General features: G+C 30.9%; 2 protein-coding genes and 1 long non-coding RNA gene across 18 annotated transcripts; 2 read left to right on the top strand and 1 right to left on the bottom strand.

The window, feature by feature from the left end:
• Window positions 1-3,530: 3,530 nt before the first annotated feature.
• LOC112695316 (phospholipase A1 PLIP1, chloroplastic) lies at window positions 3,531-8,597 on the top strand. Of its 4 annotated transcripts, XM_025747615.3 has the most exons (7): window positions 3,534-3,722; window positions 3,846-3,919; window positions 5,875-6,607; window positions 6,724-7,245; window positions 7,356-7,415; window positions 7,502-7,918; window positions 8,012-8,597. In XM_025747615.3, the coding sequence occupies exons 3-7, from the start codon at window positions 5,942-5,944 to the stop codon at window positions 8,432-8,434; spliced, it is 2,088 nt and encodes a 695-aa protein (XP_025603400.1). In that variant the 5' UTR covers window positions 3,534-3,722; window positions 3,846-3,919; window positions 5,875-5,941; the 3' UTR covers window positions 8,435-8,597. The 4 variants fall into 4 exon arrangements, with proteins under 4 accessions (XP_025603401.1, XP_025603400.1, XP_025603399.1 ...); XM_025747616.3 differs by lacking the exon at window positions 3,846-3,919 and having other exon boundaries at window positions 3,531-3,722; XM_025747614.3 differs by lacking the exon at window positions 3,534-3,722 and having other exon boundaries at window positions 3,781-3,919.
• LOC140173398 (uncharacterized) lies at window positions 7,303-8,180 on the bottom strand. Its single transcript, XR_011862064.1, has 2 exons — window positions 7,987-8,180; window positions 7,303-7,901 (listed from the first exon to the last, which is right to left on the bottom strand). It is a non-coding gene; the product is annotated as an uncharacterized lncRNA (long non-coding RNA).
• A 1,488-nt stretch (window positions 8,598-10,085) lies between the features above and the next one.
• Window positions 10,086-14,476, top strand: LOC112695315 (uncharacterized). 13 transcript variants are annotated; one of them, XM_072196525.1, is made up of 8 exons: window positions 10,086-10,303; window positions 10,466-10,753; window positions 10,831-10,936; window positions 11,110-11,292; window positions 11,455-11,617; window positions 12,213-12,466; window positions 12,676-12,765; window positions 14,128-14,476. In XM_072196525.1, the coding sequence occupies exons 2-8, from the start codon at window positions 10,598-10,600 to the stop codon at window positions 14,187-14,189; spliced, it is 1,014 nt and encodes a 337-aa protein (XP_072052626.1). In that variant the 5' UTR covers window positions 10,086-10,303; window positions 10,466-10,597; the 3' UTR covers window positions 14,190-14,476. The 13 variants fall into 13 exon arrangements, with proteins under 13 accessions (XP_072052626.1, XP_072052622.1, XP_072052620.1 ...); XM_072196521.1 differs by having other exon boundaries at window positions 12,165-12,466; XM_072196519.1 differs by having other exon boundaries at window positions 12,147-12,466.
• The last annotated feature ends 1,557 nt before the right edge of the window (window positions 14,477-16,033 follow it).

Genomic DNA, 16,033 nt, shown 5'->3' with positions numbered 1-16,033 from the left:
AATTTAATTTAATAAATTTAAATATAATCCAATTATAAAAAGTGCGAGAAAGATTATAGAATATGATTAAAAAATAAAATATTAAAAAAATAAAACAAGAAGTAAAATGAGTAGAATAAAAAAGAGTGAATACTTAGAGATAAAAAAAATAAAATTTAGAAGTAATGAGTTATTGTAGTAGCAATTAAGAGAAGGTAAAAAATACAAAATTCAAAATTCATAGTCACATACCGTATGGTTAGTAATATGTGACAAATTTAAAAATGTACCTATTACTTAGATTATTTTTTATTAATTTAATATTAATAATAATTAATTATAATAAGAGTACATAAAAAGTACATAAGATTAACTATAAAATATATTATTTTTAATTTTTATTTTTAGTTATTTAAAATTTTTAAAATAAAAAAACTAATTTTTTTTTTTTTTTAACTTTCACTTTCCCTCTCTTTTTCCTCTTAACATAATTAATAGACATTCTAGATTTAAATTTGAAATCTTTAGACCATTGTCTGTAAAACATATGTCGGAAGAGGTGAAAAATCAGCTAATATTTACTAAAATGATCTCAATACTGAATTCGTAGAATTAGTCCCCTAATAACATATATGATGGTCCAAGTAAACCATCGCATATTAAAAATTTGACAAATAAACACGTGAGTTTAATAGTTGGAAGTACTACTAAAATAGTTAAAAATGTGTTGAAAGAATACTACATCGTAAAAAATTCTTGAAGGGTAGAATGGCTTGTAATAACTTTGGCAAGGTAAGTGGAAAGCCACATCTCTTGAAGGGAAGTTGTAAATGAAAAAAATAAAACATCTGAAATTGATCTGCTATTTAATGGCAGAATTTCTATTAAGTTTTTTTTTTTTTTAATTTGAATTGTGATTGACACATTTTAAAGTATTTTTTTGGATGACAATAAATGTGAATTATGATTATCTACAAACAAAATTAATTTTTCTCATTTTAAAAGTTTTAAATGAGTGAAAATAGAAAATTAAAAAAATATTTTCTAATTAATTATTATTAATTTTAAATTAATAAAAAATAATCTAAATAAAAAAATTTAGGTAACAATAATAAATTTTAATAATATTTAAAAAATCAATAATAACATAATAATAAAAACCAAAATATAGATTAGATAAATAAATAAATAAATTTTATTTTAAATATAAAATATTCACAAATAATAATAATAATAATACATAAATTATATAAAAATATATAATAAATTAAACATATTATAAATCATTTATACTTTTGAGTGAAAAACTGATAACAAGCTTGACTTCATTTTCCATTCTTTTAAAGAAAAAACATTAGACTTCAATAGTTCAATATTTATTAAGAGTTGGTTATTATTTATTTAAATATAAAGTAAAAACATTAATAATTTAATTTTTTTTAATAGAACACCTTAGAGTACACAGGTGCTGCTCAACGTAGACCCAACTTCATGCAACCGCACATTTGGCCTTTGCTGCAATAAACAGCACCAATTATAATAATCATTACTGCTATATTTATCGTTATTTTATTTTGATCTTTACAGATGGTATGATTATAAAACAGGTATATGAATATGTGCCTGCATGTGCTGCAGCGTGGCAAATCAATACAAATATCAGAACTATCATCCCATTAATCATATGATATGACGAAAATGTCACTTACAAAATTTCTGTTTTCTAACAACAAAGGCATTTATGTGACTAATTTTTTTGTTATGAAAATAGAAGTGGTGATATATCTTAATATTATAAATTTTTGGTGTTTTTTTAAATTATGGAAAGTACATAATTTGGAGGGTCCGATTTCTATATCTCAATTTTTTTAATTTTTTTAACACAAATTGGACATTCTGATTTGTGTACCTCTCATAAATTGGACGGTCCAATTTCTGTACATTCCGATTTGTGTATTTCTAAAAATCAGACGGTCCAATTTTTGTATCTCTAATAAATCGGACTGTCCGATTTCTATTTTTCTAGTTAAACAATTTCACATTTGAATATAACATCCCAACAATCAACATTTAAAAAAACTACCATTACTACTCCAATATTAAAAATAAAAAATTCCATTTATGTTTTGTGTGAAAAACTAATAACAAGCTTTACTTCATTTTTTCAATTTTTTTAAAAGAAAAAATATTAGACTTCAATGTTTATTAAGAGTTAGTTATTATTTATTTAAATATAAAGTAAAAACATTAATCATTTATTATTCTTTTTTTAATAACACACCACTTTAATTAGTCTATATTAATGCACTTCCAAAAAAAATAAGAAATATAATTTTTAAAAAAAATTAATTTATTATTTAAAAAAATAACATATTCTAAATTCTACATCTTAAATTTTAAATCCTACCTCTTAAATATGAGCTATTGATATAAAAAATAATAAATAAAAAACTAAAATATTTTAATTAACAAAAAATACAACACTTTGTTTAATAAGAAACATTTAGGCATAAACTCTTTTAATTTTTTTCTATTTTAAAATTAGTTTTGTTAAGCCCTAAATTTGGTTGCAATTATACTAGTTAGAATAATTTAGAGTCATATGATCAATTTACTAATTATTTAAAGAAAAAACTAATTATGTTTGAAAATGCTATATCACCTTTGTGAAGATTAAAGTACAATAATCCATGGCTTTTTAAAATTGAATTCAAATTCTTTTATAAATAATTTGAGTTCATTCCTCTTCGATATTAAAATTTCAATTTTAGTATTACTTGTTAAATTAGACTTATTTTAAAATATTCTTGATTAATTAAATAAATTTTAATTCTTTATTTATTATATTTTATATTAATTATTCAAGTATAAAAATAATTTGTTAATAAAGTTAATTATTTTTTAATAAAATTATGAAAAAATAAAATCCAAAACCTACAATATCTGTTATTTCCAATAATATGTATTGTTTTATAAAAATATCATGTGCATATTAAAATTGGATACTAAAATTAATAACTATGTATTTATATAAATATATATAATTTAAATTTTTTAATATATTTTATATTAATGGCTAATTTTAATATTTGATTTTAGTATATATTTAATACGGTTATTATTTTTAGAGTAAATGTTCTTTTCGGTCCCTAACTATTTGTTCAATAGACTTCGCACCCCCTAATAAATATAAAAATTCAAATTGATTCCTGTATATTTTAATATATGTACGTTTCAGTCCCTACAACCAGTTTTAAAACGTACATATATCAAAATAGATAAGAATTAATTTAAATTTTTATATTTGTTAAAAAGTGCGAAATCCATCAAACAAATGGTTAGGAACAAAAAAACGACATTTACTCTTAGTTTTAACATCCATGCTCACATTAAGTAGAAACAAATAAATAACCAAGCACCAACTTTTGGAAAAAATGAGAAGGGTAGTTTAGTCCATATAACATGTCGCACGTGAAGTGATTCTCCATGCTCATTTCTGCTCTCCTTCCTCCTACTCTTCTGTATATATTATGCAATAGAGATTCTATATTATAGTTATAAGATTATAGATACAGAGAGAAGGATCACCAAACACAAAATTGTTTTCATTTTTCTTTGCTATATAAAAGAGCCGTAATTTTGAGTGTTTAATATATTAATAATGATAATACTAAGGCAAGATTTTCATCTGTAGCCACCATTGTGGGAGCTTCTACATCATACACTGCTTCCTTCCCTCTTTGGTATATCATATACACATATGCATGTACATGCATACATACATTTTCTTATTCTTTAGCTTTTATAATTTTTTGTTATTTTTGTATAATGTTGCTTTGTTGGTTGTGTTTATGTTTGCGGTTCAGTTGCATGAATTGATTAACTATAAAAAAAAGTGTCTAACATTGCTGAAATCAGGTTGCTTAAGGTTCCAGATCAGGTACTTATTATATCTACCCCCACACTTTCACTTTATTTGAAAGCTCTCATTCTCATTTTATATTGTATATCAATAATTTGCTTGCCATTTCAAGGTTTCAATCAAGTTCTCTTTCACAGCTTTAATTTTTATTCGGAGTTTATTGTTTGGGTCTCTTTCATCGGTTCATGCATGTGTGCACATTCTCTTTATGAGTTAAAAAAAACTGTCTTTATTCATTGTTAATGCTGCTAGCTTTCTTTTGGAAAAAATTGCTGCTCATTATTATTATTTTTAAATTATTATCTAATAAGGTCATATCATTTTCCTATTACTAAAGAAAAAATTGGCTAATATATATCAAATTTGCTCTGTACCAAATTTGCTCTGTACCGAATCTGTAGGAATTAGGAAACTAGGAATTGGTTTTCCAAATATTGCAAATAAGCATGCAAAAAATTTTAGAATTAAAAAGTGTTTTACTAATAAGTAATAACTCGTTGCCATTTATTTTTGGGCACTTCTTGCGGCGTAAATTTTGCTTGATTCTTTGCCGAACCCTGTAACTGATGACTACATTGAATTTAAGTGGTAACTTTTGTAGATACTTTCTAGTTTAAGCTTAAAAGTTAATTTAATTAATAGTAACTTCTAAAACAGTTTGTGATTTCCAAAAAGCAATTAAATAAAGTTAACCAAAAAAGGAATAAAGCTCACACTATAATTGCCACTAGAAAATTTGGATATGGAAGTAGGAGGAGTATTATACCTTAATATGGTAATTTTTGGTGTTTTTTAAAATTACGAGAAGCACACAAATCGGACTTTTGGGTACACAAAACGGACTCACCGATTTGTGTTTAAAAAATAAAAAAAAATTGGAGTACACAAATGGAACTGTCCGATTTTAGTACCTCTTAAAAATTGTACGGTCCGATTTGTACTCCATAAATTAAATTATCCCACAGTTTAGAAAAATGTCACAGTAGATCACAATTTAAAAAAACATCATTGTTAACCCAATATTTAAAAAAATGTGTATAATTGTTCTAACATAAGTTAACAAACTGTGTTTTAGTTGTTCAAAAAGAAGAATACTCGATGTTCTAACATTTCTCGTCCAAAAACATTGTTGTAGTAGTAATGCCCAACAAATATCAACTTGATGTCAAACTGTGAAGGTTAACAAATTAGTTTGTTTATTTATTTATTTAATTTTGTTGAGAACTCAGCCTAACTCTAGAGGAATACGTTGTATTGTAAATATTACTTCGGAAATTTCGAGGCACCAATTCATCTGTAGTGCTTTTATTTTCATTGATATTTATGTAGTTTGGTGCTGTTTTATGGTAACTTTCTAGGTTGGAACGAGTCTTTTTCGCATTTCCCCCTCCTAACATGTCGGTTGAAACTTGAAAGTTAGATCTTTTTAATATATATGCGACAATTCCAAGAAAATAAACCCAGAATCTCAGACGTAACATTTACTAAATAAATTAATAAGCCATGTCCTTTCTCTTTCCAAAGAAAGAAACCAATTGTAGCATTTCTTGCTCCCTTTTTCTTTATCCCTCCTACTAATTACAATGCTTTTCTTTGTGTTCTTCTAATTCCATAAACTGCTCGGTTCTCACAACTGATACCTTTATAGCCACATGCGACACACACATAGGTAGTGAATTTTTCAATTCTTAATTTCGAATTTAACGAGCTTCATAAATTTGCAACAATCTCGAAATTAACTATGTAAATAATAAATGTCTCCTAGCATTGGCACTAGTATGCAATATTTGTCTATTCCTTAGTCTTTTAGTTGCGTTCATTGATTGAATTTTACTGTCGTTGGAAACAAGAAACTTGTTCTTTTTTTTCTTTTTGCACTTATAAAATCTATATACATGCATCAGACTTGTTCCAAGGACAAAAAATGAATTGTATAAAAAGATTTTGAGGTACTGATGAGTTGTAATTTGCAGAGAACCAAGTAGAGTGAGTGAAGAAGAAGGACCTTACTCACTGACATAAAGAAATAACCAAAAAGCCATGGCCTTTAGTGCAGTTGGCATGGCTACTTCTCCGGCTTCATCTGCCACAATGGACATAAGAACAACAAAGCATAACGGTCTTCGCCGATCAAGTTCCGGCATAGAACTTTCCACACGTTCCATTATGCAGAGGTCTTATTCTGATACCCACCTGTGTTGTGCTGTCAATCCCATACAAGCTACATCTCTGCAGCCAAAGCAAAAGAGCAACAAGTCAATGGGGATCTCGCCATTTCAATTTTCAGGCTCCATTTTACCGAATTCGCTGCGGTCTTTCTTGTTTGATCCGGAAACAAGCAAGGAAATGAATATGGGGGAGAAGGATCACAGCTCACATTTTGAGGAAAGTGCTGTGGAATGTAATGAAGATGAGAAAATAAACAGGACTAATTGGATAGAGAGGCTTATGGAGATTAAGAAAAATTGGAGAAATAGAATACCAAAAGAGGAGATGGATCCGGATATGATATGTGACAATAATAGTAATGATGAATGTGACTGTGATGAAGGTTGTGTGGTGGATTATGTAGAAGATGGGCAAGAAGGGACTTATGATCACGACTCGTTCACAAAATTTCTGTCTCAAGTGTCATGGTCTGATACCAAATTATACTCTAAGCTTGCTTTCCTATGCAACATGGCTTATGTGATTCCAGAAATCAAGGTAAGCACAAGCTGTATGGTGATTTAGTAATAAGATTTTAGATCTGTTTCTTGCTCTTGATTTGCATGTAAATAAAGTTGAAGACAAATAAATGACACTTACTAAATGAATTGCAGGCTAAGGACTTGAGAAGATACTACAGCCTTCAATTCATAACATCTTCTTTAGAGAAGAAAGCTGAAGTGGAAAAGTTGAAAGAGAGATTGGATAAGGACTCGACTCGCATACCTATCAATGGCTCTGTAGCCTCTCAAGATGGATCAGAAAAAGGAAAAGATAACAAAGAGAGGCATCAAATCCGGCTTGCTTATGATATTGCTACCTCGGCCGCCTCTTATGTCCAATTGCGCGCTAAGGACCTCTTGTCCCTTACTGCCAAGCGACAGCAGCCGCAGAGTGACATTCTGGATTCTAATGGAAGGGAAAATTCAGAAGGATTTGAGGCGGAAGGCGCTTCCCGGGCTTATACATCAGAGGTTGCAGCTTATGTTGCAGCATCAACAATGACGGCTGTGGTAGCTGCTTGTGAGAAGGAGAAGCAGGAAGCAGCCAAGGATCTTCAGTCACTTCATTCCTCACCTTGTGAATGGTTTATCTGTGATGATTCCAACACTTACACTAGATACTTTGTAATTCAGGTAACAGTCACCTTAGTTATTCTTCATACACAAGTTATGTCATTGTGCTACACAATCTTCAAATTTGAAGACTAACTTTAAACATTTCTTTTCTTTTATTTATGTTGTAGGGTTCAGACTCCTTGGCATCTTGGCAAGCAAACCTTTTCTTTGAGCCAACCAAATTTGAGGTAAGAATAAGAGTCCTTAGTTTCAGATGTTATTTTGCAAGAAAAGTACCAAAGCACTCATAGTAAAGTACTACTCTTTTACACAGGACACTGATGTACTTGTTCATAGAGGAATTTATGAAGCAGCAAAAGGAATATATGAGCAATTTTTGCCAGAAATAAAGGCTCACTTGAAGAGACATGGAGATCGCGCTAAGCTTCAATTCACTGGCCATTCCCTTGGGGGAAGTCTCTCTCTTCTGGTTCATTTGATGCTTTTGAGCAGGAAGGTTGTCAGTCCCTCAACTCTTCGACCGGTCGTGACTTTCGGGTCGCCTTTTGTATTCTGTGGAGGCCATAAATTGCTTGATCATCTAGGATTGGATGAGAGCCATATCCATTGTGTAATGATGCATAGAGATATAGTTCCCAGGGCCTTCTCATGCAACTATCCTAACCATGTAGCCCTTGTCCTTAAGCGCCTAAACAGCACGTTTCGCTCGCATCCTTGTCTCATAAAAAATGTAAGCATCAATCATAGACTCATGGTGAGTGAAAATTATGAAGGACTAAACTGTTGAATCATACTAACCATTTGTTTTCTCTGGAATTCTCAGAAGTTGTTGTACTCACCATTGGGTAAAATATTCATTCTCCAACCTGATGAGAGAACATCTCCTCCTCATCCTTTGCTACCTTCAGGAAGTGCCTTCTATGCCTTGGACAGTGCTAGATGTGGATACACTCCAAGTGTTCTTAGAACTTTTCTCAATCAACCACACCCCATTGAGACACTTAGTGATCCAACAGCATATGGTTCAGAAGGCACAATTCTAAGGGACCATGACTCCAGCAACTACCTCAAAGTTGTCAATGGAGTGTTGAGACAGCATTCGAAGAATATCGTCCGCCAAATGAGGAAGCAGAGGATTAATGAGCTTTGGCCATTGCTGACTACACCATCTCCACACTCATGGAACCATGAACAGAACTTGGAGAGGTGTAATTTGATGACAAAGGAGATAGTGACAGGGGTCTAATTTAAGATATCTACTAGTCATTGAATAAGTCATCGAAAATAATTAGTGTAGACATCATGGCATGTTAATGTACATTTCTAGACATCTAACGAGATTCTGCTACAACATCTCTGACTAACACTCTGTAGAAAGTACAATAAGATATTTCCGTTGATTTTTCTCATCTTTGGTGTATAAGAGCAAGAGAATAGTGGATGGCATGAAAACTATGAAATGATATGATATGATATAGAGAAACTCAGTCGACTAAATCCTAAATTCTAAATCGTAATATGTGCATCAAGGTCCCCTAATGGCCTTATCAGTCTCACTCATGCGAACCAAAAGCTTCTATTGGCAATATCAAACTGCTTGACAAGACACTGATGGATAGAGACATAATTTTGTGTTCTTGTATTCTCATTGGTCATAAACTAGAACAAATTATGAAAATTTAATTTATTCTCATTTTTTTTCATTAAAAAAATTTGAGATAAAAGATATAATAATAAAAAATATAATTATAAAAAATTAACAAGAATAATGAAAGAAAAAATAAAAAATAAGTTGTGTTGTCTTCGTGTCCTTCTTTTTAGGATGGACACACACTCTGGACACATTGTTTCTGTCCATGTCTCCTCTGTCAAATCTTTAAGTACAAGTTAGTTAAACCTTTAAGTACAAGTTAGTTAAACCTTCTTTTATATTGCAGCCGTTAATTAATTAGTTTAAATTGGAGAGAATTATAAACCAAACGTTTTTCTCGAAGTTACCTCATCAGAACCAGTACTCGGTGAAGATATTGAGAAATGAGGAAACTTAAAAAGACAGCGAACAAGATTCAATCAAGGCAAACATGTTGAAATTTTATATCCGTAGACCATAGATGAAATTAACCATATGAATAATATGATATTGGCAACACAAATGAAGAAGCACAACACGCAATTAAAGCACAATCAATGATTCAAACCTATGCCCTACGTAATTTCAGATATGTGGTTAATTAATAAACATATGCAGTAAATAGCTAGAAAATATAATAAAAGAAAATAATAGAAATAATAAATATAAATTTGCAGACTACATTATTTGATTATTGATGCTAAGTTTAACTGCAGTGTGAATGAGCGCATGCGTGGCTTGTGAACCGGCTCAGGATAGGACTCACGAGCTCTTCAACGTTGGAATATTCACCAAAAGATATCAGATGGGTGTTATTGTCAAAACTATTTTTTTTAAATACACTTATTTAAATCCAACAAAATTTGAAGAAATAGAAATTTAGTAGTACAATACAAGCAGTCATTTATTTCTCCTCTCTGAATCTGACTAGGACATCTAGAACGCAACGCGGTTGAAGAATCTCAATGCATGCAGGATTGGACTTGGACCACACAATACCCATACCATAGCAGGACAAAGACTAATTTACACGGATCGAATCTCTATTTAAGGGTTAGTCGCTGGTAATAAATTATTGCTGGATATAAAAAACGGGATTCAAACTCTATTTAAGGGTTAGTCGCTGGTAATAAATTATTGCTGGATATAAAAAACGGGATTCAAACTCTCGATACTTACTTGAGCAGACTAATGAATTAACCGGTATACCAATCCAACTTAAGTTAGCAATCGTAGTATTTGATCGAGGCAAGTTGGTATTCTTTCTACATAAGCTTAAATTGGTGTATGGTATTCAGGGTATAAACAAGTAGTAATTTAATTAGCCATAATAGAGAGTAATTTATTAACTGACATATCTGAGGCGGAATAAACAAAGGTTGGTGAGTGGTGATGGTGTTTGTAAAGGCGACAGCTATAACCGACGCCTGAGGCCTTAATTTCACTTTCATTTTATTATAACGTCTCTCCGACTCCCACCGAAACGTAACCTTCACATCACTTTCTCAGTCAAATAAAATATCTTCTTCCTCCCGCCCACTCTCTTTGTTAGTTCAATTAACCTTTGCTTTGAACATCATTAACACTAATTAATTAGTGTTGTTAGTAGTAATTCATCCACTGAAACTGCTTTAACTGTAATTTCAGGAAGCGCAACTCTCCATAGAATTGGAAATAGTATTTGTTAAGACAATCTCCGTGTTTTGTGAGAGAGGTGAATTGAATTTGAGATCTCTATTAACTCCAATTCTGTGGATTTCGTGAACTGAATTGCAGAGAATGCAAGAATTGCAATCCTCAACACAAGCTTCTCACGACTTCCAAAGTGAACGACAACCGAACAATCACACAACTGATGCTGCCGTTACGGATTCAGGATCAGCATCTGCTACAGCTAATGACAGCAAGAAAGTTTCACGCCAAGACATTGAGCTTGTAAGCAAATCCTACTAGCTTGTCAGGAAGCTAATTTGAAAAAATAGAATAAAATCTTGAACAAAATTTGTTTACAGGTGCAGAATTTGATAGAAAGGTGCCTACAATTATATATGAATAAAGATGAAGTTGTGAAAACACTTTTGACCAGAGCAAAGATAGATCCTGGATTTACAACTCTAGGTATCCATCTTGAAATTCTCTATCATGCAATTTATATTTTTCATCCTTTTAGTAATATAAATAGTTGATTGTATGAGTTATTCAAATTTTATTTGAACAGAATGGTTATCTGTTAACTAAGTTATTGATGTAATGTTCAATATTTCTGTTTGATTTTTCCACCACGTATTCAGTATGGCAGAAGCTGGAAGAAGAGAATGCTGATTTCTTTAGGGCCTATTATATCAGGCTAAAATTGAAAAAGCAAATACTTATGTTCAATCATTTGCTTGAGCATCAATATCATCTGATGAAGTCTTCTTTACCTGCAAAGGCTCCATTGGCTCCTATACAAAATGGAGTCCATCCAATGTCCGGTAAATCTTGCGTCTTATGGATGTATTGATGTGTTAAGGGTGTTTCAGCTTTGAAATTAAGAATATTTTGATAATTTTCCAAGTACAATCGATTTTCTCAGTTCTTTTCTCGTCTCTTTCTCTTCGTTATTCGATCTTCAATGCCATTTGCGTGCAGTGCAGTCAACAACCTCCCTATGGGATACCCAGTACTACAGCAGCCTCCCCTTCCTGCAGCTGGCCAACCACATCTTGACTCCATGGGTGGTGCCATATCAGGTCATGTTGTTAATGGAGTTCCTGCACCAAGCAACTATCATTCAATTAGGACAAATTCTGCTAATGGGTGAGAACTATTCAACTCCACGTGCTTCTTTTCTTATTTGATCAATCCATAAGGGTTTGTATTTTTTATTTGTACTCTAGTTTATTGAAGATCAATAAATCACTGTTAGTCAATTTATACTGTGTTTGGTGGCTTGACTCATACCTTGTTTCTAAAGTTTTTGTTCTATATAATTATCTTGCTGGCATTATAAGTTTTCTATTGTAGTTTACCGCACAACATCCTGTGAAAAATTTCCTCCATCTAAATTTATTACTTATAAAGATATAAAACAAATCATATGCCTTTAGCTAATAGCTTGAGCTTTAAGGAAATTAGGCCAAATAAAAGCATAACGGCTCAATGACTTAGTTGTGGCTCTTTTAAGTGTTTCTCCTCTTTGTGCATTATGCTTGGAGTATCATGGTCTTCTTGTGCTTAAATGGTAGTTAAATTGGTGGAAAATTGAGCAGCATGTTCCTATTCCTCTATTTTAGTAATTTCCTTGATAGAATTTTTGCAAATGAGAGCTGTTTTTGTCCTTCCTAAGTATGGTGATGAACCACAGTACACCTGATATGGATATGCCTATTGCTATTGCACCGAATGGTGCTAGGTCGTCCATGTCAGAAATGCCACTGAGCCCCGCATCAGTAGCATCCAGTAGCCATTTCCCCTTCTCTGCATCAGACATATCAGGAATGTGCACAGATGCAGCTGCTCTTGATACGGCATTTACATCAGATGTGGCAAGTTCTGTAGGACTGCAACTTGCACCAGATAATGTCAATGGAGTTTCCAGATCTCTAGATCAAATTCAGTGGAATTTTAGCCTATCTGATTTAACAGCAGATTTGTCGAACTTGGGAGGTAATGGCTTATTTTACTGTCTGATCAATCGTTAGATAGATATTACTATTGCTATCACGTCAAAGTTAAGCTTGTTGGAGGTCTCAAGCAAAATGTTAGTTTAAGAGTTATAACAAGTATGGAACCTTTTTAAGTTCTATTCTAAGGTTTTTCCAGGTTTACCTTTTGTGGATATCTTCATGCTTTTTATGTATTGTCTTTGTTTGCAGATCTAGAAGCTCTAGGAAACTATCCTGGTTCACCATTTATGCAGTCTGATTCAGATATTTTGCTTGAATCTTCGGATCAAAAGGACATAGGTAATGGTAATGGCATAATGCATAAATGCTTCTCTTTTCCTTTATCTTTCGAGGTTTTGAAAAACATTACAATGAAGGGGATCTGCTAATTTCTGAACTGCCACATAATGTTGATAGTCATGAAGACTTCAGACTACATGTTTTTACTTGCAACCTAGATACAGAATATAGACTTCTGTGAAACCTGGTTCAAGAGTAGGGATGGCAAAACTTTCCGAGATGCAGGGACCGCCCCGAATGGGGATCCGATTGTGGGGAATTTTTTCCGTGGGGATGGGGACGGGAGACAAAATTCCCCCGAGACAGACGCGGGGACCCGAGCAGGGATCCCCGTCCTATCCCCGCTAATCTCCGAAGTTTATAAATTTACTAAATTGTCTTTAATAGTTTATTTCTCATATATGTTTTTTAGTTATTTCATACACACACATATATATAGAAACCCAAAACTCCTAATCCTCATTTGCATAACTCTTCTTCAATTCAGAAATCTCTAACGTTATCCATACTCCATCCAACCTCTCTGCAGCCACCCTCTCGCCACTCTCCCTTCTCACTGCATCGTCACACTTCACCGTGCCATGATCCTCACTGCTTCGTGCTCTCTATTTGCGATGTTCCTTTCCGTAATTTTGTCGTCATGTCCATTCTCCTCTCTGTTGCTGCCACCTTGTCCACTTCTCTATCCTCTGGCTTGCCGTTGCATCCCCTATTGCATCGTTTCGAAAGAAGTCGTCATCTTGTTGTTTAGACTTTTTGTATAAAATCTTGTTATTTTTTTATAGAATGGATACTTACACCTCTATTCATATGGAAATTAATAATTAGTTAGATCTATTAGATAGATGGGGAATGAGGTCCCCGCGGGAAATGGAACCCTGTGGAAAATGGGGATGGGGAGCAATATTCCCCCACGGCGGGTAACAGGAACGGGGACGGGGAGTAAATCTGGGGCGGAGATGAGGAGCAGGGAGGCATCCCCGCCCCCGCCCTGGCCCATTGACATCGCTATTCAAGAGGCAAACGTATAAATAAAACCAAACTATAAAACTGGAATATGAAATAATTTATAAAGAACTCAGTTTCAAGAATAAGGTAAATTAGAGGGCTGAAAATTCCATGAAGAATAGAATAACTTGTGAATATAATTTAAATAGTTACCTAAAAATTTAACATATCAGAAATACAAAAAAAAAAAAAAAAACAGTAGTCAATGCAGTAAAAAAGTGTATCGATGAATGTTTCTCTAACTTTGTTTTGCATCTGGTTTATGTTATATTACTTCACTCTTTATCTTCTAAAGTTGTGGCTCATGTTTGATCAATTGATTATAACAGAGGTAGCTTTGTTTTTTTATTTCAGTGGATGAATTCTTTGTTACTTCTGAGCCCCAAGGCTCTCAGTCAGATGAGGAGAGAGCTTAAGAGAAGGCGAGGCCAGTTGTGTTTCACATTAAAATGGTCAGGTTGCATTAAATTAGGATCAATCATTTGGATTCTTTGGGAAATTGCTATATGGAATAGTTTGGGACTATGTTTAGGATTTAGTTGTTGTATTTATACATACATATTGGTTGGATCGTTGTCAATGTTACGGTTGATTTGACTCAACAACTGATGAGAATGTGCTGAACTTAAATAGTTTCTCATTGTAGATAACTTCACTTTGTTGTAGATGCAGTTACAATAAAATATTAGAGGTTTTTGAATCACGAACTCCCTTTTCTATTTGTAGATGGTGGAAATTTCGAAGAATTTTTGTATGTCTGCATATAATATATTTGTGTATTGAACGTTTCAAAGTCTGCTGCTATCTTCAAATCAAATATAATAAAAAAAGACGCATGTTGAGACGTTGGGATATGGTAATTAAAAATATATTTTTATTATATAAAAATTGATGTGAAAGTCTTTATTATACATTAGATTTAACTTATCTTTGTTTTTCTAATGATACCTAGTCAGCACATTTGCTTAGTTGGCAAATTTTCGGAATCAACCAATCATATTTTAAAAAATAAAAAATTAAAAAAATTAAAATTATAACTCTTATAATTAATTAATTTATTATATATTATTATTCAATAAAAATATAAAATATTAATTAAATACAATAAACATCTACATTAAAAGTGTTATAATAATATTATCATAACAAATTTTAAGTTACAAAGTATAAATTATTCAAATTTCATACTATTTAACATACTTATATATTATAAGACTTTTACCGATATTATTTTATTTCACAATTCGTTATTTGCCTACAAAAAATATTTACATCAACATATGAAGAAGAGCCTATTTATTTAAAAATAATTCTATTAAATGATTAAATATAAAATTAAAATATTTATTGTATTTTTAAAACAAATTTATGAGAAAAAACACTCTTATTACTTTTACTATTTATATTTTTTTATTATTTTGTAATACTTTACATATAATTATATTTTAATATCTTTATAATTATACTTATTTAAATATGCTATTTAAATTAAAGAATCAATTTTGATCATTTTTTATTATTATTTTAAATTTGTATCACTAGAGACATTATCTTATTAAGTGAGTTAAAAAAATATTAACAGGTATTTTTATTTTATGCTATTTAAATTAATTTTATTAAAAATAACTTATTCAATATATATATATATATATAGAATACATATTCTAAAAACTTTTCATCTTACTATTATAGATGTTATTAAAAAATTATATGCATTAAGAGAAGAAGAATAAGTAGTATCAAATAAAAATCTACAAAAATACAAAACATAAAATTTTTGTGCTACAACATAAAATATTATTAACATGTATTTTTACTTTATGCTATTTAAATTATTCTTATTAAAAATAGTTTATTCAATATATTATATACACACAATAAATATTCTAAAAAATTTTATTCTTACTATTATATGCATTAGGAGAAGAAAAATAAATAAATGTAAAAAAAATCACAAAAAATATAAAAAATAAAGTTTTTGTGCTACAACATAAGAAAATATTACAAATTTAAATTATAAAAAAATTTATCATATTGTATCAAATTATACCTATCATAAAAAGTTTTATTAAATTATAAATTACTAACTCAATAATTATTATATATTCAAAATTAAATTAAAAGTTTTATATTAAAGTGCTACAATAACTTTTCTGCTATTTGATAGAAAAGTAAAAAAATTATTAGGCACAATTACCTTAAATATAATTACACTCCAAGATAACAATGACACTCAAATGCCATCCTAATTGAAAAATTT

Source organism: Arachis hypogaea, chromosome 6, assembly GCF_003086295.3.
Source record: "Arachis hypogaea cultivar Tifrunner chromosome 6, arahy.Tifrunner.gnm2.J5K5, whole genome shotgun sequence".
NCBI classification, from domain to species: domain Eukaryota; kingdom Viridiplantae; phylum Streptophyta; class Magnoliopsida; order Fabales; family Fabaceae; genus Arachis; species Arachis hypogaea.
This window is presented reverse-complemented; position numbering and strand designations above follow the sequence as displayed.

Coding starts and splice junctions, on each gene's coding strand:
- LOC112695316 (XM_025747616.3), top strand. CDS start 5,942: ATGGCCTTTAGTGCAGTTGGCATGGCTACTTCTCCGGCTTCATCTGCC. Junction 7,416..7,501: donor TTGAGCCAACCAAATTTGAG/GTAAGAATAAGA, acceptor TCTTTTACACAG/GACACTGATGTACTTGTTCA. Junction 7,919..8,011: donor ATCCTTGTCTCATAAAAAAT/GTAAGCATCAAT, acceptor TGGAATTCTCAG/AAGTTGTTGTACTCACCATT.
- LOC112695315 (XM_025747609.3), top strand. CDS start 10,598: ATGCAAGAATTGCAATCCTCAACACAAGCTTCTCACGACTTCCAAAGT. Junction 11,618..12,146: donor AGGACAAATTCTGCTAATGG/GTGAGAACTATT, acceptor GTCCTTCCTAAG/TATGGTGATGAACCACAGTA. Junction 12,467..12,675: donor AGATTTGTCGAACTTGGGAG/GTAATGGCTTAT, acceptor CTTTGTTTGCAG/ATCTAGAAGCTCTAGGAAAC.